The sequence below is a fragment of the Watersipora subatra genome, chromosome 3 (assembly GCF_963576615.1).
Source record: "Watersipora subatra chromosome 3, tzWatSuba1.1, whole genome shotgun sequence".
NCBI classification, from domain to species: Eukaryota; Metazoa; Bryozoa; class Gymnolaemata; order Cheilostomatida; family Watersiporidae; genus Watersipora; species Watersipora subatra.
This window is the reverse complement of record NC_088710.1, coordinates 67,684,851-67,708,804: the sequence shown is the minus strand read 5'-3', so window position 1 is coordinate 67,708,804 and position 23,954 is coordinate 67,684,851. Positions and strand designations below refer to the sequence as shown.

Sequence of the window (23,954 nt, the reverse complement as noted above, 5' to 3'; positions counted from 1 at the left end):
AGTGTATTTTATAGCGGCTGTGTTCCCAGTGCCACCTGATTATTAAACTCAAAATAAGTTTACGCAAAAAAATAAATCTAACACCAAGTATTTTAGTACGCTACAAAAATCTTGCCTACTTCTAAATAACTTATCGCAATACATACGACTGCTAATTTAATAGCTTTCCATACCAGAAATCTAAAGTGAAACAACTTTAGCAAACTGTTAGTATTATTGCAGCTGGAAATATTTTTAAAAGAACTGAGAGCATCATTAACTTGTGAGACTAACAAGACTTAAGCTGTCCTTAAATTCATAACACCCATTTATACACAACAATGGGTTAGCTTCAAAAATCATATTGTTCCCATTACAATCCTCCAACTCCTAAATTAAAGTTGATTCATAAAATATGTGGGTTATTAAAAAAGTGAAGGTCAAGGAATGAAAATAAATGGAATGCTATAGTATTAGGTTTCACAGTTGCTGATAAGCGGCAGCATTACCAAATGTTGCATAAACTTAGACAACCAGATTTGAACGAAATGATATTAACAAAGGCATGCTCTGTGCAAAAGTTGAAAACAGTCTTTCCATTGTCAAGAAATCAGTTTGAGCTTTTTTATGCAATGTATTGACATGACCAACACATCTCCTTTATTATATGAATCAAGTTGGCTGAGGTAAACATGAACTATTTGCATGTGTTGAGTCGACTTTGAGCTTTTTACCACTCTGCTCAATGCTGAGCATGTCCATCTTGGTGATATCGGCGTGAAAGGCTCGCTGGAGATCAGCAGCTCCTGCCATGCTACTCCACAGAGACTCCAAGTGCTGGCAGATGCTAGACAGGCATGGCAAAGCGGAACTGCTATTAATTCCAACCGACAATGACTCCAAAGGTTTTTTGGAGTTGTTTACTAACACGATCAAACTATTCTCTGAATATTTACAAAAAGCTAAAGCAGGAGCAGTTAAATCCATTTCTTCAACATGCTTTTGAAAAAAGGCATTGCCACTGTTAGATTCTATTGAGAGGCCAAGGAGTCTATTGCAATCATTCAGCAAGCATATGACTTTTTTCGCCTCTTTCATATATACAATTTGCTGCACTATTCTGTCACCATGGCAATGGTGCTCACTGAGAAGCTTGCCAGTTTCAGGATCCCACAGCTTGACTGTTCCATCACCACTACCAGACACCAACCATGGTTCTGCCTCTGCTAGTGAGGTTACATGCTTCCTATGCCCCAAACAGAAGGCCTGTAACATAGCACCACAACAGGCACGCGTGAGCACCTTTTACAACAGAACAGCTTCCTGCTGACCTAATGACCAACCTGTTTGTGTCAAAGCAACTTCAATTGAGTCTCTTATATATTCATACAACTTTAATTTTTAACCATAGTGGTCTTCCTTTTTTTTAAAAAGACATCAACCATTTTGTGATACAAATAGAATGTTATTGCACATATTTAACATAGGTCTAAATATTCCTGTTTTTATATTTGCGTATTAACAATTTTCAATATAAAGTACTGTAAAAACAATTTTATTTAGTTTATCTCAAAACAATTTTAGTCTGTGAATAAGATTCTCATTGCATTCCTAACATGCTACAATGTAAGAGCAGGCTTCTAGCACAGTCAGAGAAGCGCTTCATTGAAACATCCACTTTGTCCAACAAGAATTCAATCAAACCAACACATTTAATAGATCCCTCAAGAGCTTTTTACTTCTACCCTGCCTTGAAATCCCCTTACCCTGAGACTGCCTTGAAATCCCCTTACCCTGGGACTGCCTTGAAATCCCCTTACCCTGGGACTGCCTTGAAATCCCCTTACCCTGAGACTGCCTTGAAATCCCCTTACCCTGAGACTGCCTTGAAATTTCCTTACCCTGAGACTCTTGAATCTCCTTACCCTGAGACTGCCTTGAGACCCCCTTACCCTGAGACTGCCTTGAAATCCCCTTACTCCGAGACTGCATTGAAATCTCCTTACCTTGAGACTGTCTTGAAATCCCCTTACTCTGAGACTGCATTAAAATCCCCTTATCCTGAGACTGCCTTGAAATCCCCTTACACCGAGACTGCCTTGAATCCCCTTACCCTGAGACTGCCTTGAAACCCCCTTACCCTGAGACTGCCTTGAAAACCCCCTACCCTGAGACTGCCTTGAAATCCCCTTACCCCGAGACTGCCTTGAAATCCCCTTACCCCGAGTCTGTTTTGAAACCCCTTACCCTGTTTTGAAAACCCTTACCCCGAGCCTACTTTGAAATTTCTTACACCTACCTTACCTTGAAGGTGTTTGATAAAAAAAACTGCAAGCTATTTTTAAAACTTATTAAAAGATGTTTTTGCCAGAGGGTGTTTTGGCATGAGAAGGTATCACAGATTTTTTTAAATTATTCTGGTATTACATAGAAATAGTGTGACAAAATTATTTACATCATAATTAAATTTTGACAATACATCGCACAAACACAATATAATTAGTGTCATTGTCTACCTGTCAAACTACCATGTGGTGTAACGATATTTATTCACAAAAAACCGTTTACTGGACTGCAGACAACGACAATATAAAATTCTTCGGTCTTTTTAAAGCTGATACAATCTGTTAGGTGTTTACCAACTCAAAGGTGATATTGTAAAAGAGAAATATAAAATATAAATTATTAGCTACCTAATTATTCTTTAAATGCAATACTGTAAAACCTCTAAGACTCTAAGTGAACTACTATTTTCCACTGTTAATTGAACGCCCCCTCCCATTTGACCACCATTTTGACATTCTTTGATCTTAACGAACCACAAATAGCTAGTGATCGGTACAAAAAGTGTCAACAAAATTGTACTAATGACTCAGTTACATCAATAACATCATAATTCTTTTGTTGTTTCTATTTGTATCGAAGCCCGTTTTCCAACTCTTCCAACCTTTTTGGTTATTTCGTCAAAACTTTGAAAACAACATCATAGAAATAATTAATAGCTGTATCAGGGTAATAGTAGTTCCTTGTTTAACGCGATCTTAATACTTCGACGTATGTGAAAAACGGTTTACATTTACGATGGTATATGAACAACTTGCTTTAGGCTAAAAGTTTAAATTTTATCATTATTTGTGCAAACTGAAATGCGTAAGTTTTGTTTGGACACTAATATCGACTAGTTCAGCAGGGCAGAAAAGGAGTTGTGAGGTCAAAAGACATTGTGGAAGGTCTTGAACGGCCGGAAGAACAACAAGCAACAATCAGATCGCAACTGGCCAAGTTAATGATGCACATATTTTTATTTCAAAAATGTTAATTTTGTTTCTGCATGTATTATAAATATGGTTTGTATATGTCATTTGTTCTCGAATATATATTTGGAACATTTGATAGATTATTATTATATAACTTATAAATTTGCAGATTTATAGCATATTATTTGAGAGCGTCCTTGCGGTTATCTCAACTCGGCTTACAAGGGATCGACGCTCGTAACTCCTCTTCTATTGCGCATCAAAAGCCAGTTTTGGCTGCAAACTGTAGCAAACATATCAATGAGTCCAATGAACTTTTATGCAACATTGTTAAATCTAGTTATAAAATAAAAATATGCCTTCAAATTTAGAATAAAATAATAAATTGATAGCTCCAATTAATTGCAAAACAGGGCACTGGCTAAACTATCATCGCAGGTTAATTGCAAGCAATAGATATCAACTGGTAGATATAGTTATCAGCTTCCAATGCGTTTATTTAGAGAGCTGCATGTTGGAAGTTAGCAGATTTTTTGTATCGAATAGGTTTTATGTGGCTCCGCCCGAAGGAGAGTACAAAATAAAGGTGACATCACTTAGCCCACAAATGGGTTAAATTTATTCCCCCAAAATTCCCCAAGTAAATGACTTGACCACTCATTTTCATGTTAAATTTAACAATTTAGACAAAAAACATAAAATGGTTTTATGAATTGAATGTGACAATTGTGTCATTTTACTGCTTAATAATAACATACTGTAAAACCTCTACATATTTGAAAGCCACCTTCAATTGAATGCCACGTCTAATAGAATGCCACTATAAAAGAAGGGATGAAAAATACAACACCATCCTTTAATTGAACACTAGCTCTATTTGATCACTACTATTTGACATTCTTTGATCATTACGAACCCATAATACCAAGAGATCAGTAGAAGTGTCCACAACATTAATAATGACTTAGTTACATCAATAACAATTAATTCTTTCGTTGTTGCTGTAGTGGTTGCCATGGTTTTAGTGACGGTGTACCTGAGAAGATCAACCATCACAATCATCAGAACTACACTTTGATTCGAAATCACTAAGGTCTAAATCCTATCCATTGTTTTCAGATTCGTCCAAAATGTGGTTTACAATCTTATTAGAAGACGTTAAAGTGTTTTGATGATCGATGAGAATACATGAACTCTTCAGGAAAACTACGATGTAATAGCAGCCATTGTATTCTGACTATAAAACTCTAAAAACATCTTTAAAACATAAAAAGTTATGTCAGCTTTCTAACTCCAAGGCTTTATGTTTTTTCTTTTAAACTTTGAAATCAACACCATTGAAATAATTAATAACTGTATCCCTGCCAACATTTTACAAATTAAGTAGTTCAATGTTTAACTCGGTCTGATACTTCGACGCATATGAAAAATGTTTTAGCAAAAATGCTGATGCCGACAGCATTAATGTCGATCTGGCCGAAGGAGAGTGCAAAATATAAGCAACATTACTATCGCTTCGCTCGCAAAAGGGTTAAATTTATCTTCTAAAAATTCTGATGAGCTGATTAAAGAATACAACGCCAGCCTCTATTTGAACGACACCATAGAGGATGAGGTGACAAATAGAGCGCCATGACATACAAATAGAGGTTTTACAGTAATTCTATTTGATACTTATTAATGTAGAAGTTATTTACTCTTTTGATAAGGTAAGACAACTCAATATTGACATGTCATTTACAGTGACATGTCATTTACAGTGACATGTCATTTACAGTGACATGTCACTGTAAATGAAATGTCATTTACATTACTAAAGGTAGTAGTAGTTACAGCTAACCACTACTACCTTTAATAGTAATGGTTAGCTTTTGTCAAGTAGCCTACAGGGTGGGTTTCAAGGCAAAATAAACGTAGATAGGTAGATGCATTCCAGCAACTTACTGTAAACATTCTACAATGTTTACAGTAAATTTGAGCTATTCACATATATTGCTACAAGCCTACAATACATCAATGGTCATAAATAAGCCTTACGCTTGCTTTATAGGTAGGACTATACCTGAATCTCAAAGGTGTTGGGGTAGAAACTGATGCGTATCTTTTCATCACGATCACAAGTAGCGAGATACTGGCCAGAACAGATGAATTTGCAGTCAAGGAGGACAGATATGTGACCTAATAAAATCACTCCTTCCTTGTCTGGATCATCCACGGAGTATTGTGTAACTACTCCTAGTTTGTCAGCTATCACAAGGCTTTTGTCATCTGGTGCAAACTCAACCTTGACCCCTTTTTTAGCCGTAGATCTAGTGCTTGAAAGTTTCCACGGTGAGGATTTGTTTTCACCTACCAACCAAGTCGGCAAGTTTCATAGCAAGACAGAGTCCTTTCTTAACATCTAAATGAAAGTTTTTTTGGTCTTTGTATAGAGACCATGCAATGCTGATAAAACGGTGATGGATGAGACATGATAGGGCTACACACTGCTATTCCAACTCATTGGCTTTACTGCAAGTTGTTCTAAAAAAGAATACAAGTGAATAAAAATGCAAGAGTTTATTTACTGCATTACCATGCTTCGAATGGGGCTGAAGTTGCTTCGGCTGTGAATTGTAACAAAAGCAAAATCCAAACGCATTTGAGGTCATTTCGCTTTGCTAAATTCGACATTATACAAGCGCTCACTGCTTATGGATTCGAATCAATAATACATAGCTAAGCTCTCCCGAGAAGAGATAAAAAAATTTCACCACATTTTAGTCCACAACCACACGGGTCTCTGCTACAAAAACGTTTCACTGCTATTCGCTAATGTTTCTGCTTGAATTTTTGCCTTTACATAAACATTTACCGGCCAGGGTGGTTCATACGAGGATGATGAAGTCATTAATTCTTAGTGCAACTCGTTGACTCCGCGATAATTGAAAAGTGATCCTGACCCAAAAGAGAGTCTACTTTAACAAATTTTGTTTTGAGGAATACATCGCCAATCTTGGAAATATCTATAGTGTAACTGTTAATCATTGAAACGGTAGGTAGCGAATTCATTGGCAGTGGGCAACTCCGAACCCATTTGAAGCATGGAAACACAGTGAGAGTGTAGCCTCGCATTATTACATCATTCATTCGTACTACACAATGCGTAATAATTACCAAGAGTAGTACTGGAATAAAGTAGAAGCTGTTTGTAGTCATTGCAGAGAGCAAAATGTAGACTATTGTTAGAGAAGGCAGCGTGGAGTACCACGCCCTTGGCTTCTAAATCCACCTCCTTTTCCTTTTGTGCAGTGGATTCGAGAACAAGTGGGAGATGCTTTTCGGCTGTTAGGTCATACAGCAGGCATGTCTTATTAAGAGTTGACACGAGCAAGTATTTGTCGGTGCATGCGATTACTGGATACATGATGTTGAAACAGAGCAGGGTTCTAACAAACAGGAAAAGATTCCTCGATATTCCTTTAACAGGTGAACCTATAAAATAAGAATTTTTTAACGCATGATGTAAATTTTAAGAAATATTCAACCTACAGTTGAATCAATTTCCAGCATTCATTGCTTTAAACCATAACTGTCACGAACAACTTTTATCGTAGTTACTAGGTGAATCAGACACGCTGATTCCAATTTTGTACTCAAAATAAAGATTAGTCCACTAACTTTCAGAGTAATGAAGGCTTTTTTACAGCGTTTTAATATCGGTCTTGAAAACAACACGATCGGCATAACAAGCTCCGCCCATAAATACGTGACGTAACCTAGCTTTTTAGTAACGGAAGTTACGTAGGGATGTTTAGACCAAATTAGAATAATAGATATGGGTGTTTTAAAATCCATTAATATCTAAATTTAGCCTTAAAAATAATATCAGTCTTTTCTGAAAGGTAGATGAGCTATTTGACATTGCATATTTAAAAAAGCGCGATAACAACGCTAGCTTGTGATAAAACCGCGCTTTTTGAGCTCATTTTCCTCGGCGTCCAGCCCATTTAAACGTCATGTAACAAGCTACGAGCAATTTTAAATAGTTTATATACCTTTCATAAAAATCTGAAATTATTTTACAGGCTGGATTTAGATAATAATGGGTTTTAAGACACCCATCTCTATTATTCTAAATCGGACTAAACATTCATAACTTCCGTTCCTGAAAAAGCTAGGTTTCGTCACATATTTATGGGCGGAGCTTGTAATGCCGATTGTGTTGTTTTCGAAACGGATATTGAAACGCTTTAAAAAAGCCTAAATGACTTTGAAGGTTAGTGGACTAATCTTTATTTTGAGTACAAAATCGGAATTAGCGTGTCTGATTTACCTAGGAACAACGATAAAAGTTGTTCGTGACAGTTATGGTTTAAGTTTCTCTAAGGAAGTGAGAATTGAAAAGAAAAATTACTAGATTGAGAATAGTACAATAACCAAGCGAAATTAGTTGTGCTTTACGGAGTCTCAAGTAAAAGTAGGTTACACTGCTAAGTAGGCCTCATATTTATTGCCACCTCTACCTTGACAGCATCCCTCTCCTGCTTCACAAAGTTTAAACTTCTATTTGCATGTCTCTAGGGTGAAAAGTAACAGTCAGACCTCTTTTTATTGATTACTTATTAATCAATATCTGTATGATAATCTCTCAATAATGCATCTGTTTTAATTGCTATGCGTAATTATTTACGGTATTTTCAAAGAAACTGCAGTGCTAGACAAAGTCTGGAGACACCTCAAATTTTGGCTACATATAGCAATATGTCTCATGTTTATTAGATGGGAGATTTATTATCATCATTGTCGAATGTAGTGTTCAACGAAGGTTTGTGCTGTTTAATTTTATAGGCGAAACAAGAACTTAACACAATGGAATTAGTGTCAACTATTGTTTAAGGCTAATGAGTGCACCATAACAGCGTTCGGGAAATATTTAATTAGCAAAAACCATGTTGTGAAGTTTGGTCTAAATCCAACTTAAAACTTGTCTGGAATAAATGCACGAAATAAAAAAGATATGCATAAAATGAATAATGCACTAAAATATGTAAAGATAAAACTATAAACATTGTATGACAGGGCAATAAAATTTTGAGGGTATGAAACTTGTTGCGTGTGTATATAATAGTGTTTTAGGAAAGTCATATTCTAGTTATGCCACTATTTTTCAACTCATTTTCCAGGTATTTTATTGCATTCACCAATTTGTAATTACACATTTTAAAATCAACTCTTTTGTTGACTTACAGGTTTTTTGTCAAGTATATGTTGTGGCTTACAGAATTAATGCTACAGTACTGCAGAATAGTTTGCGTTGGTGATTATGGTAGAATGTGAACAACACTAAGGCAAACACCAAATATTAATGCAGAGTTGGAAGTGCTATTTGTTTGCTTAGTGAGTGAGCTCAGCTTAGATCAGTGTGTCAGCGGTATATAGGCTCACTTCACACTTGTAGTTGACCAGTGATTTAGACCAGGAAATGTGTCAGATTAATTAGACTATCAAAAACTGCTAAAAGTGACAGATTATTTTTGTTTAGTCTCTGTCCCTTGAATGATTACTTGTGGAATTAAACATACCAAAAGACATGTTCTTCTTTTAAGATTAAGTGACTTCACATTCGCACATTCATTTATATCCCTAATGTATCCTGGTTGTTTTGTAATACATACTCTCTGTTTCATTTGTGAGACCAAAGATGGACAGAATTAAAAACTGATGTTCTCTAATACACTCTCTATTATACTTTTTTAAATAACAACTAACAAAAACAGTTTTTACTCAAAAGAATTGTTGAAGGACACGAATAGGTAGGTACTATCAGATCTCACTGCAGGGTTTGCAGAACATAACTGAATTGCATAAGATAATGCAACACAGAAACTATGTTGCCTAGTACCTAAGGACTTATGTCTAGGTAGATACTTCGATGGCACAATAAAATTGTTTCGTATATTACAGTGTTGTAAAACTAGTGGAGATGGGCTTCAAACGTAGAATTATTTAACGAGGTTCGAATTGTTTTTTTCTAAAAATGTGCATGCATAGATATAATAAACTCTATTATATTATTATAGTTTATTATATCTATGTGTGTATGCCTACTACGTATTTTTTTATTTTTCACTTGAGCGTAAACGGTAAAGGTGCCCACGCGAAACATTGACGTATCCTAATTTTATTAGACTTTACATTATAATATATAGCTAGAATTCGAAATATATAGAAGCCCACAAAAGCGAAATTTGAAATATGTGGTAATGAACGATTACACGATGTGCAAGCCGCTACATCATACAAGTTAGGTTAATAGCTAATCGTTCTTTCGCTACAAATGCACCGACAACGACAAGAACATCATAAATCGCACGTGCGAGCATAGGTCAATTCTTAGTATTCTATTTGACGCAAGGCTGCGGTCACTGGAACTAGCGCTAGTTCTTTGGCGTCTTCAGCTTACTATAGATGCAATTAGATGCAAAAATCGTTTTAACAGCTCTATAGTTACACAGGGCTCGAAGTCCTATGTATTTTACATCCCTTTCCGGTAACTGAACTTATGAGTAACATTTACTGTGGTAATCCATAGTCATATTTTACAATATTTTTCACAAGGTACTACAGCAAGTAAACTAACTAAGAAGGGTTGTACAAAGTAAAAAACTAATGAGTGGTCCAACTTATAGGTAATGTTTCAAGTGTCTAATTATTTTCATAGGTATAGTTACATGACTGTCCTGAGTAATAAAAGTAGCAAATGTTACTTTTTTACTGAAACTATACATGATATGATTTCGTCTTCTATAGATACGAGTTTTATCGCCTTCACTGCCAGTTAGTAGTTATTTTACCTGTGCCATATTGCTTTGCTGCTCAGATCCTTTCTTTTATTGCCGTTTTATATATTAGCTTTATTCATTTCAATTTATGGTTTATAGTATTTATATAGGTCCACTCTTCTTATGCTTTGCTGAGTAGTTTTTGTTAGTAGCCTATAAGTTAGCCTACTGTTACAGCATTGCATAGCTATTCTCAGTAGGTACTGTCGTTCTTGTGAATACTGTCGTCCTACTTTGATATTAAGTTAGACTAGCAACATTAGTGGCATTAATGCTTAGGTTTTTTGTTTATTTCCTACTATATTGTTTTCCTCACGTGCATTATACCAGTAATAGCTATTTAACAATCAGCCTGCTTCCGTGAAATGTCCACCATGATGTCAGGTTGCATCCAAAAGTACTGGCACATCATCCATTTTGAATATTCTCTCCAGTCAATTAATTGTTTATCTGGTACCAGTAAACAAACACTTGTGATAGGTTAATATTCCAGGTTTGTCTATTGGATCATTCTTGCATCTGCTAATCATCACCAAACAACTTGCAATGAATATAGACAGTAATAAACAGTGAACAGCTGAAAATAAATGTCTAGACATCTCGGACCAGCACCTACTGCTGACCTATCATTTAACATTCTTACCCATTTGATATAGTCTCCTCATGAAGGCTGTTTGGGTATTCATTCCCACATATTTTTAAATTTATGATAGCCTAGTACATAATCGTGATTGTTATGATTTGCTCATACCTTATGTGTCCTTTACATAAATTTCAAAATCTAGTTCAGTCTTGTGCTCACGAATTTTACCCATGACAACTTGACAAAGATATATGAGTTGATTAGAAAGTTTAAGTTACAAGCTAGTAGATATAGAGGTCCCATAGGAATAAAATAGCGAAAGCCAATTTTTAAAAACGGTGAAAGAAGGCTATATTTAATCATTACTAACTCAAATTTTACTAAACTAACCCATTTTCACCATTTATTGACAGCCAACGCAAGCCTCAATAATGCTCATACAGGCTACATTGACTCGAATGTAGCAGCTGGTTTATATTTGATAAACTAGTTTGCATGTTGTGATATGCTGGTTACAAAGTGAGCTCATGCAATCTCATCAGTGTTACACCTTAAAGGTTGACTTGCAACGAAATTCACATTACAGTTATTTGGTATCAAAAGATTCACCATGTCTTACTCTGTTGTGTTATAGGTGTCAAATACGTGGAAATGTGATTACAAGCTCTTAAAAGCTCAAAAACGAACAGTTAATTGCAGCCACACGAGACAGCCGTAGTTTGGATTCGCTTTCCAAAACGGCTCAAATGGGACGTAGTTGTTACAGGATGGTTTCTGTTTACACTTTCATGCAACCTCATTCGTTGAAATATTTTCACAAATATACTTGACGCATTCAATAAAACCATGTCTATTGTTTTCACGCGTCTGTTTTATCGTCATTGTAATGCTGTCACTTTTAGCGCTGATATCTTATAACTTACCGTGAAAAATCATTAAACTTTTTAACCTTACCTCGAAGGAGTATATATCATTGTCTGACAATCATGACGAGCCTGATGGTTACCTGTGATAATCGAAAAGAGCTGCAAAAATTATTTGCGAAGTATTGGGTCACGTGATCAGATTACGACTGGACGATTGAATAATGCCGAAAGAAAAATGTAAAGTAGCGAGCATCTATATTTGATACTGGGTCTTTGGTAAACCCAAAGTGTTTGTCATAAACAAGTGCTATGATAAGTTTTACATTAAGCTTTTTATTGGCCTTTCAATTCATGTGAGAACATACGTGACAAGACGATAACCAAACTGGAATACTACGTCAGATGAGTAGAGATTCCAATCTACGACGGCTTTTCGTTTTTGAGCTTTTAAGAGCTAGTAATCAAATTTCCACATATTTGACACCTACAACACAACAGAGTAAGACATGGTGAATCTTTTGATACCAAATAACTATAATGTGAATTTTGTTGCAAGTCAACCTTTAATGTAAATATGTTAATGCATGATTCTTATCAGTTATGTTGACAAAATGCTAGTATTGGAAGGCCTTCTTATCAGGTGGTTTATAGCTACAGCTGAATTATTGAAGAAGAGACGCCATTGTTGGTTTTAAAAACCCTTTATTAGACACAATCACTTTCAAGCTATAACAGCAATGAAAATGACCCACATCTGTTAAAATGGTAATGATAGTATTGTGATAGTTTCCAAGCCACCCAAGAGGTACAGCACTCGACTCGTTTCCCTTTTATGGTGGGATCCCCAATTAACATTAAAATGCTAATTAGGCCTACTCATCCATGAAGCACAAAAAACATAGATAAATAGAATACAACATTTTTTGCATTTTTTTATCTATGGAAAAATATTGTCCAATCATTCCAAAGTTCAGGCATTTGCCATTCGGTTTTCTTGATGTTTCTTTTCTAATCTTTGTAATTTATGGTGCCATCTCCGAATCCTATAAAACACAATAAAATTATGACTTATTGTAGTTGAGAGACAACTAACTGCAACATGCATAAATCATGTACTCGCTATAATTGTTTAAATACAAAGTGAAAGTAACTTATAAAAACACTCACTTCCATGGCTTACGCCCTTTTTCAATTTTGAACTTCAGTTGATTTAGGTCCCTTTCATTCTTATACAGCTTTGACTCGGCTTTGGAAGACTGCACGAAGTGCTCACTAACATAGAGGTTATTGTCTACATGTTCATCCACTGAGATGGTGCGATTTTTGGACACACCTTTGTATGATGTCAATATAAATATGTTTTAAGTATGGCAACAGACATGCCTACCATGCGCAAGATAGCATTATTTACACGCCTACGATTCATTTAGGATTGACTTCCTTTATGCTTAGTGATGCATAAACAAATGAGATAATAACGCGCAAACAGCAGAAGTAGAGTTAATTATGTATGTACATTTCTGTTTATTATCACCTGATTTAGACAAGTGCCATATCATTGGAATCAGTAAGTTCTCCAGAATGTAACAGTAGTTCATTAGACATTGATTTAAATTTAGGAAATATTAGTTATAATTTATGAAACACTTTTACATACAATTTCTGAAATACTTTTATAATTACTGAATTTTAATAATTTATGTATGAAATTTATGTTAAGTTTACTAAATATTGTATTAATTTATATAATTTGCATTAAATTTAGAAAATTACTTTGATAATTTATGAAAATCATTGCAATAAGTTATGAAATTTAAGATTAAGACATTGTTTACACCTCCTTAGCAACGGTGCTACTACAGGAACGGTGTTACCTATGCATACTTTATTTGAAAAAAATTTTTATAATATGGAGATCTACAATAAAATAAGGCAATAAGTAAAAACACCAAGGTTTTCACACCCCAATCTTCCACCTATTTCATTGAGCTGTAAAAAAAGATTTACTCGGATATATAAATTTTTATTAAGACTAGCTATGCTACCCGGCGTTGCCCAGGTAATAAAAAAGCATTTGGACAGAAAATTGATTTGTATTTAACATATAACAACATTTGCCATTCTAACTTTCAAACTACATATCATGAGAGAAGTGTTTTTTGTAGTTGAAATAATTTAAGAGAGAAAATAAAAACAACTGTTAAGGTTTTCAAACTTTGTCAGACAACTGTAACTTTCAAACATCATATCATGAGGAAATGGTTTTGTGCAGGACAACTAAATTAAAAATAAATAAAACAGCTGTAAAGGTTTTCAAACAATTGTATATTTAGAATTTCATAACTTGAAAGAAGTGTTTCATTGAAATAAATTAGAAGGAAAAATATAAATGTAAAGGTGTTTAAATGTAAAATCATTAGAGAGGAATGGCCAAATATAGTCTATTTCGCTACGATTACAATAAAAAATTATTTGCTATACAATTATACGATTTCAGTTCGTTTCAGTGTTGGCATGTGAAAATATTGTAGGCTATAGACATACATAGAGTGGTATAGAAACCCATAGTCATTATCTAACACAATTACCTCCTGGTAAAAAACATCATCATTAAAAATAGTACCAAAATACTATGTTAACCTTAGTAACTATAAGTGCCTACAATGACTTTAGTGCTAGCTGTACTACCCTGCGTTGCCCAAGTAATAAAAAAGTTTTTGCACGGAAATTAGATTTGTGTTTTACATATATAACAACATTTGCCATTCTGACTTTCAAACTACATATCATGAGAAAAGTGTTTTTTGTAGTTGAAATAATTTAAGAAAAAATAAAAACAACTATAAAAGTTTTCAAACTTTGTCAAACAACTTTTAAGCTTCATATCATGAGGAAAATGTTTCGTGCAGGTCAAATAAATTAAAAAAACAAAACGACTAAAAAGGTTTAGAAGTAAATTTGAAATAATTAGCAAGTAATAGCTAAATTGAGTCGGTTTTGCTACGCTTACAATAAAAGATGATTCGGTAATGATACAATTAATACGAACTGAAAAAACAAAATAAAAATCCTGAATATGTAGAATTAATAATACCATTTCTTGCATAGAAGTGTGTGGGTATAAAAAAGGTTACTGTTCCACTAGAAGCTATCCAACAAAACTTTGAATACGACGGTACTGGTACCTCTCAATACCGGAACAAATGCAAAAATGAGATATGGTACTGTCTTTGTCTGACTGAACGGAGAGATAATGTCGAGGCTCTTCCCACGGAGACAATGTAATTTTTCGCGTGAGAAGAATTGGCTTTGACCCCAGATATAGTAAATGAACCTTACGAAAAATATTTCTTAACAGGGGCATCGTAACGCGTGGCCACATTGGTAAAATAATCAGCGTGCGCTATAGCCGAAATGACACACATATCCACATACTTTGAGAAATATTTATATAGATAAATCAACAGCACCTATTAATTATACAGATAATAGGCTGGCAGACGGAATGGAGTATGCAAAAGATAAATATAAAAATTATTATTTTTAATGTATTTGTTTCTGCGAGTCGAAATTATAGAACTTTTGCTAATAATATTTTACAAAGAGTTATAGACGAGTTACACCTCAATTCCGCCATTATAAAGTAAAAGTAGATGCATTTTCGAATAGAGTCCCGTATTGAGGTAAAATAGCTAATAGACATTAATGATTTAGCTAATGATGATGAAGAGATAAGATTCAATTTTGCAGGCAATACAGCATTACTTGGCGAAGTAGATATAAATCTGACATTAATAAATCAATTATAGCAGTAATAGTATTTTGACAATCAGCTTGCTGCCGTGAAATGTCCACCATGATGTCAGGTTGCATCCAAAAGTGCTGGCACATCATCCATTTTGAATACTCTCTCCAGTCAGTTAATTGTTTATTCGGTACCATTAAACAAACACTTGTGATAGCTTAATATTCCAGGTCTGTCTATTGGCTCATTTTCGCATCTGCTAATCATCACCGAACAACTTGCGATGAATATAGACAGTAATAAACAGCGAACATCTGAAAATATATGTCTAGACATCTCAGACCAGCACCTATCATTCAACATTCTTACCCAAAAGTTTCACCATTTGATATAGTCTCTTCATGAAGTTTGTAAGACCCACATTTGTTAAAATGGTAATGATAGTATTTTGATGGTTTCCAAAAGCAAACCATCCAAAAGTCCAGCACTCGACTCGTTACCCGTTTTTAGTGGGATCCCCAAACTATATATATTTCTCGAAGTTTGTGTGTGCATGCACGCATGTGTGTGTCAGCTATAGCTATTAAAATCTTGGAATAAAGAATCCCTATTGCAGAAGATTTGATGGTTTGATCTTGAACCCTCTTGTTTGCCAGTCCAATCCTTTACCAATTAAGCAACACAAGTTTGATGGATTCATTTGGCGATATATTTCGTTATCTGGGTGCAAATACGCTACCGCTCTTCGTTGCGATTCAATGGCATGATCTATAGAAAAAAATTGTCGAACCATTCCCAAAGTTCAGTCATTTGCCATTCAGTATTTCTTTCAAGCAGCAGGAGGAGGTGGTGTTATTCAAGTATTAACAAATGAAGATATTAAAAAAAAAGATTGATTATGCTTGTATTTACTAATAAACCATACCAATTTTGCATGGAAGTGGCTACTGTCATGGAGGGCAGTAGCGTAATTTTATGCATGCTCAATTGTGAGAGCAAGTAATTAGCTTTTATTAATAAGCTTACTCAAATTAGCCATTGGCAATGTGCCAGGCTAATAGCAAGTGGCAGGCAACTACATTACCTCTCATTGTTTATAAGCTGGTTTTTAATACCCATGCAACGCAAAACATTCCGCTAGTTAAGATTATAATGCTAATTAGGCCTACTCATCCATGAAGCACAAAAAAAACCTAGCAAAATGGAATACAAAAATTTTTCTGCATCCTTTTTATCTATGAAAAAAAATTCTCCAGCTATTCCCAAAGTTCAATCATTTGCCATTCAGTATTTCTTTCAAGCAGCAGGAGGAGGTGGTGTTACTCGAGTATTAACGAAGGATGGTATTAAGAAGAGAAGATCGATTATGCCTGTATTTATTAATAAATCATACCAAGTTTTCATGGAAGTGGCTACGCTTATAAACTTTGCTAAAATCACACTTTCAAAAAAGAATATGAATCATTTACAAAATCGCAAAGAACAACACGACTTGGCAAAAGAAGTATATAATGAGATGGGACATAATATTAAAACTTGTGGGAATACAGTGATTTTAAATTATTAGCGAACTATTATTCTGAAAAATACAATATTGTCAATCAAAGAATTGTAATAGAAGGTGGAAATGCAAACCTAGTGTGATACAGCTGGTAATATCCAGGAAATAAAATACAGTAAGGTTTTACTATATATTGATCACCATAACAAATATACAAGCATACATGATGAATTTAAACATAATTTGGCTATAGATCCTAAACCCAGACTTTTTTTAAATTTAACTCTAATTTAATTCTTTCAGCATTGTAATAGTCTTGTATAATTTTTGTTTTTGTTCTTCTGTATTAACAAATATATATGATATTTATAAATAGGGCATATATGAATGCTATAATTATTGTAGACAGTATGGCTATATTTAACTTCAAGCTATGAACATGACCTAAAGAAGGAAAGCCTCTTCATCATGTTGCTTGTCTACTTTCTGTTGGTCGGAGGTGGCTATTCCTACACCGTAGAGGACTTGGCAGGTGAGACCCTTTTGTGGATCTCTTGTTTCATGACACGCTATTGGCCAATTCGTCGTCCATATCCTAATATTTTGTGCACTGTCAAACTTTGACATACAAATTTAATTTGCTCCAAGATTTGTTCTCATGCTACAATCGTTATATTTTGGAGCAAATATTCCTGTTAGATGAAATGGTATTAGATTTCTTTACATCATTCCACGACTTGAAAGTTTAAAAATAAATGCTTGAGGTAATTAGAGTATTATAAAAGCTATTGTAAACAAAACTAAATATAAAAACTTTATTATATGTAAAAATGAAACTAATAAGATTGTAGTCAATAAAAAGAGATCTACATTAAAGACAGGCGAATGTAAGTGCAGCCTTGGCAGTACAGGAGATAGTAGGTAGATATGACAATAGAGGTATGGAGTTTTATTCTCATGCAGTCAGTAGTTGCGACTAGAACTGATTATGGTTTAGGCTTACACGCAAACCTTGAGCTAACATAATTTATTTATATTCTTCTTTTCTCATTTAATAATATTTTTGCGCATCTCATCATTAATTACCATGGCTTGGCTCTCCGCTTTCACTAGTTCTACGTTTCTTTTTTGGTGCTAATTACTTTCCTCTCACCACTACTAGATGATAATAGAGACCTATTAACGAGTTGATCTGAAAATGTTTGCTCGTGTTAATTTGTGCTTTAATTCTAAGAAAATAATACTTTTCTTTCTTATTACTGCTACTAATATTTGTACTATTGTTGAAAACCGCTATTTTAAAACTATACGATGATGATATGAAGCATTGCTCAATATTATTATTATTATTTGAACGTTATAGATACCAACCAAATGAACAACTTCATATACGGTATACGGTATGTACTGACCAGATGGATGTCTAGCTTTCCATGCCCAGCTTTCCATGCGTAATAAAAAAGTTCTTGCTCAGAAAATTTATTTTTAATCAACGTGTACAACATTTATCATTCTAACCTTTAAATAAAGGTGTTTTGTTTATTTCTGTTTACTGTGTATATTTCTGTGTAATTCATACTGTACCGGCTGCAGTGCCTACTACAGCTCTATATTGATTGTAGTAGTCTTGCAGTAGTCTCAGCCATGTGAGTTTAAGCATTTTTCCTCTGGTATGGCTTCACGCATAACGCTAGCTGCAGCGTTGAGTGTGAAACCATGAAAAAATGACATGCGTAATAAGTATGTGCCCAATTTATTCCATGGTATAACCAGTTAGACAGCATAGTGTATTGGATAAATGCCTGTTTGCAAAACTGTTAGTGCTGAGTTCAAATCCATTGCTCAGCGAATTCTCAATTACCAAAATTTTATCACTATGACTGGACAAATAGACAAACGTTAAGATTTATAATATTATATATAGGCTAGCTTGGGTAATATAAAAGTTCTTAGACAGAAAATTTATTTTTATTTAATATATGCAACATTTACCGTTTTAACTTTTAAAATTCATATCATGAGAAAAGTGTTTTTTGTGCAGTTCAGATAAACTAAGAGGAAAAATAAACGATTCTTAAGATTTTCAACTTTTCAAACAACTGTAACTTTTAAATTTCGTATCATATCGTGAAAGAAGTGTTTTGTTGAAATAAATTAGGAGGAAAAATAAAACTGTAAATTAAATGTAAATGGGAAATTATTAGCAAGTAAGGGTTAAATATTTGTAGTCTGTTTTGCTACGATTACAATGAAAATTATTTAGTATACGATTTTAATTCGTTTCACTGTTGGCATCATAACGCAAAATATCGCATAGAGTTGTATAGAAATCCATAGTAATTATCTAATGCAAACACCTCCTGGTAAAAATCATCAAAATCATTATTAAAAATTAGTAACAAAACAATATGTTAACCTTACTAACTATAGTTACCTGCAATAACTTTAGTGTATTTAGTGGTTATGATCTGCAAGAAAATATAACATTACAATGTACTACATGTAGTACGTACTGTGGGGAGATCTTACCTTCGAGACAGATGTGTAACATAAACGCTGAATTTAACTTAAATTAATTTAGCTTACTAAACACATACTTAAAGAACGTTTTAGTACGTATGTTACTAAACTTCAAACTAAAATTTCATCACTTATTTGTTTGCAAATCTGTTTTTACCATAACGAATAACTCTAAATAGAGATAGTGAGCAGCGTATATCCTTTTTCGGCGCTGTAGGAGGTATTTCAGCAAATAGCATATCAACATTTTTGCTGTTCCGTCGTAATCAGTACACCAATCGCCAAATTTTAATTTCGACAGGCGTTTCTGTTGATATCGTATGGCTTAAAACAGATTCGCCATAGTATGGCGAGGACGAAAAAGCATCGTGTTTCATAGAGTTAGGCGAAAAATATTTTATAACAGGGCCATCAAAACCCGTTGCCTCAATGTATCAATTAATATGTCATTTAGCATGTGCTATCGGGAGAAGGGTATACAGTATATGGTAAGAGCGATGGGATTGATAAGAATGGCTTAGCCTTGTGGTTGCGGACGCTTGTTAATAGACTTGCGATTTGAATTTTTCGTTGCTAATACTGTATCACTATAAGTGGATAGACGATAGACAAACTTTGAGATTTCCATATATAGACTAGATGAATGCTCGGTATTGCATGGGTAATGAAGTAATTACCAAAATAATTTGAGTAACTTAAGCTAGTAAAGCTAGTAACTTTCTATAATAAAAGCTGTCTTCTTCATCTGAAGCACGTTTGTGTTACCTTATGCGTAATGATCTTTAACGCAATCATGAACAGGGTGCTACTATTTTTGCAAGCGATGCACAAGTATGTGCTCTATTATTTCATAGTATGGCAAGGACAGCGTAGCGTAGTGGGTTAGCTCGCTTGTCTGCAGACCTGGAGGTTACGAGTTTAACTTCAGTGTGAAGTGGATTTTTGGTTCCTCAAACTATTGCTATAACTGGACAGACGAACGATAGATAGACAGACAAACACTGAGATTTATATATATTTATAGATTTACATAATCGCACTGTTTCGAGAAAGCTCGAATGTCACATGTTGAAAATTACTTCAGATATTGAGGCAAATGTTTACTCCTTTAACCTTTCATGTCATAAAAATTCATAAATTAAGATGTTATGAATTCCAGGTTTGACTGTGCTCAAATGTGGATGCTGTGTCATTCAATGCAGCGCTTTTATTTTCACTTTAGAATGTGTACCGTGTGACCCTGACGATTACACCGAGATCAGTCACCCTACAATCTGCACTGGCTATTTTTTCTGCTTAAACCCATACCAATGGAAGTATCAGAGTTGTCCAGCATCGACTTACTTCAGTGAAGAAGACCGCGCTTGTGTCAACCCTGTAGTCGTCGGGGAAGCCCTCTGCAGCTATGATCGAGGCATAAATGAGAATGTCAACAAGAGCATTAGTGCACTGCCCCAATGCGCAAAAGCAGTCGAGACGACCATAGGCACATCGGAGGGTGTCACAGTGGCTACAACTGACATAGCACCGGGCAGCACCGACTACTCTATCACCACTATAGGTAGGAGGTGCAGTAAACATACATATGTTCTATGTTGTTACTTTATGATACTACTAATAATAGCTATAGAGATGAATATTTAGTTAAAGGTCTGTTATTTTCAGGCTGGGCATCTTGCAGCTGTTATTGATATGATTTTCCTCATTGTCTGTGCTTATCTCACTGATTCATATTTTGGCAACTCTGGCTATCTGTTTTAAGTACGGTTGTCAAGTTTACGCTAAAAGGAGGAACACAGTGACCTTTGCCAAATTAAAGCTTACACAGAAGTTGTGTTGAGACAAAAAGGAGGAAGTTTTCAGTTTTGTTTTCGTTTTTCAAGTTTAGTTTATACCCTTAGTCATTTTATGCCAAGTAGATGTTTTATCATAATATTATGATATATGATATCATAATATTATGATGATATTATATATCATAATATTATGATATAATATTGTAATATTATGTTATACAGTAAGTAATACTCCATACTTGTTTTGTTGTCATAGTCATTTTGTAGGATTAAATTTTTTACCTTAGAGGATAACTTATACTTGAGTTGAAGTCCGCATATATATCTCAACTTTATGGATCCCAATATTCCTTGCAGGGCCTGGCAAGGTCAATCTTACAGTTGTGCTTGCCGTGCTGTTGGTACTGACTGTTGTGCTGTTACTCATAGTCGTCGTCGGGATTCTCCTCTACAGGAGGCGCCAAAATCAAAGACGACCGTGAGTGATAAACTATGCAAAGCTGGTACACCCAACTATCCTAGAAGATGCTCTCTAGGCTTATACACTTTGTAACCGCTGTGTGGCATACTATGTTTGTAGCGTGGTATACTCTGTGGCTGTAATGTGATGCTCTGTGTATAACCCTATGTGTTTATAACATGGGGATGTTGTATGACTGTTGCTGTAGCGTGGCGCTACATGACTGTAGTGTGACACTCAGTAGCTGTAATGTCTCGCTATGTGACTGTATTATGACAGTATGTAGTTGTAGTGAGTTCACTTTCTTGTTGTAATGTGACACTCTGTGGTTGTAGTATGGCACTCTGCGCTCTGCGGTTGTAATGGGTCACTACTCTCTGTTTGTAATTTGGCATTTTAACAACTGTTGTTTGCTGTTCCACAAACTGTTGTTTGATGTTGCAATAGCTGTTGTTTGATGTTCCAATAGCTGTTGTTTGATTTTCCAATAACTGTTGTTTGACATTCCAGCAGCTGTAAGTGAAGGTTGATGCTCAGTAGCTGTGCTGTACTAGCTTGAAGATATCATGTTTACTGGTAACTTTGGTAATAATTTATTTGGAATAAATATACTGTGGCGTGTTATTTTATAAAGTTTGTCATTTCACTCTGATATTGGTACGGAACATCAATTTTCAACTGTGTTTTTGGAATTGAGATGATCGCAAGCTAAGCTGTAACCGTATGCCGAGGCTCGGTTGTTGTTAACTCTCTGGAGGGGTGATCATGCAAATTGTGAAGCAGCTGTTGTATATGTATGTCAACATATGTTGTCAAATCTTGTATGTGTATCATATATAGATGGTGTATTACAGAAGACATTTCTACAAGAGAGAGTTACCCAGGGAAGACACCTTCGGTCGTGCTGGTGCTGCAGCACCTCCAGGAAACTCCACAGGCAATGCTGCCTATCTCTCTCGGTCGTTGCTCAAAAATCAGCGGGATGATCGGGTCACGTCTGTCGGTGTAAGTTGACTCAAATTATATCTATTGCCTAATATTGATTAGTTTTCTGTGATACTCCTTTCCGCACTGGTGTAATGAACCTTGAGAAGGATCTCTTTTCATTTAGAATCAAATTATTATTTGATTATTTAAATTATATGATATATATTATTTAAATAATTCAAATTATTATATAAAATTATGTTGAATCAATTATTGTATTCCTTGATTAATTTCATTCCAATATGCTGATAGTTGACAAATGTGTCTTATGCTCCATTTTTTGTTTGAACAGTATGAGGTGCCTGTATATGAAGAGACAAGTTACGTGGAAATGGCAAATCGCTCGTCCTCACCGGACTCGGCTGAGTATACGGACCCGTCAGAGGTCTGTCAACCGCCTAAGGTACTGCCTATGGCTCCCATCTTAGTCTCTCCTAGCTGTGATGGTGAGATCTATTCAGAGGCTGCATCCCCTTGTGGTGAGGTACCATCAGAGTATACACAGCCCACTTGTGTTCCTACGGCTGAGGACAACCATGTCTACAGCGCTAAAAGTACTAGGGATTCAACTTACGCGGACTGTGACCCTCCTGAAGACCCCTATGATTATTGTCAGCCAGAAGTAGCCAATCCAAGCTTTAGGAGAGATGCTGATGAGGCTCAGCCAAGTTCTCCGCCGTATTATATGGATCCGATACCTGATGTGCGTGCAGGTTCTAAACTTTCCTATCCGTACCACACACTTGAGCCGTTAAGCAAAGATTAGCTTTGAGAGTTGTTCCCCCATTTGTTATGCATATGACCCAAGTAAAATGTAAGCATTTTATGATTCCTCGGATGGAAAGTGAGCGCATCACACTCACCAGATTCCTGGTGAACCAATTTTTATTCAGAAAGGCCAGCAACGTCATTCTTGCCATTATGTAATTTTCTTCACAAGCTGCTCATGGAAGGTCGTTCTTAAACTGTTTTTAGTAGTTATTCATTTTTTCACTGTTAAAAAGCTTTACTCGCATTTTAGGCTGTCAACTATTTTTGACATTGCGTTATTGCAACATGCATCAGATCTGAGATTATGTATCTAATCTTCTGTCTAGTCGTTATACAGCAAATATTTTGTATGATTTACTGTTTTTCTAACTTGTCTTTGTACATGCACTTTAATTACTTTGTTAGATATGTGGCAATGCGTATATGCATGGTATGTAAGTATTAAATTTTTGGATGCATAACATTTTTACTGCATAAAATATATATTAAATGCATTCGCTCACTCTTTCTGAGAAAAATTAATTTAATAAAATGATACTTCTGCGGATGTACCACCATTAGACTCAGTAGTAGGTACTAGCTAGTATGGCAGCTCGAGAACACAACTCTCGAGTGGTATCTAGTTTCATAACTAAATCGCAAGCTAGCAATTACCATTAGAATCC

The 23,954-nt window shown here is 35.0% G+C and overlaps 2 protein-coding genes across 4 annotated transcripts; one reads left to right on the top strand and one right to left on the bottom strand.

Moving 5' to 3' along the window:
- Nucleotides 1-289: 289 nt before the first annotated feature.
- LOC137391532 (tRNA (guanine-N(7)-)-methyltransferase non-catalytic subunit wdr4-like) lies at nucleotides 290-6,705 on the bottom strand. Its single transcript, XM_068078036.1, has 3 exons — nucleotides 6,393-6,705; nucleotides 5,299-5,585; nucleotides 290-1,245 (listed from the first exon to the last, which is right to left on the bottom strand). The coding sequence occupies exons 1-3, from the start codon at nucleotides 6,640-6,642 to the stop codon at nucleotides 652-654; spliced, it is 1,131 nt and encodes a 376-aa protein (XP_067934137.1). The 5' UTR covers nucleotides 6,643-6,705; the 3' UTR covers nucleotides 290-651.
- A 3,062-nt stretch (nucleotides 6,706-9,767) lies between these two features.
- On the top strand, nucleotides 9,768-23,833 carry LOC137390210 (uncharacterized). 3 transcript variants are annotated; one of them, XM_068076505.1, is made up of 6 exons: nucleotides 9,768-9,907; nucleotides 17,161-17,287; nucleotides 20,498-20,836; nucleotides 21,429-21,549; nucleotides 22,386-22,536; nucleotides 22,811-23,833. In XM_068076505.1, exons 2-6 carry the CDS (start codon nucleotides 17,224-17,226, stop codon nucleotides 23,282-23,284), a joined length of 1,149 nt encoding a protein of 382 aa, XP_067932606.1. In that variant the 5' UTR covers nucleotides 9,768-9,907; nucleotides 17,161-17,223; the 3' UTR covers nucleotides 23,285-23,833. The 3 variants fall into 3 exon arrangements, with proteins under 3 accessions (XP_067932606.1, XP_067932607.1, XP_067932608.1); XM_068076506.1 differs by having other exon boundaries at nucleotides 9,769-9,836; XM_068076507.1 differs by having other exon boundaries at nucleotides 9,802-9,907; nucleotides 17,165-17,287.
- Nucleotides 23,834-23,954: the final 121 nt, after the last annotated feature.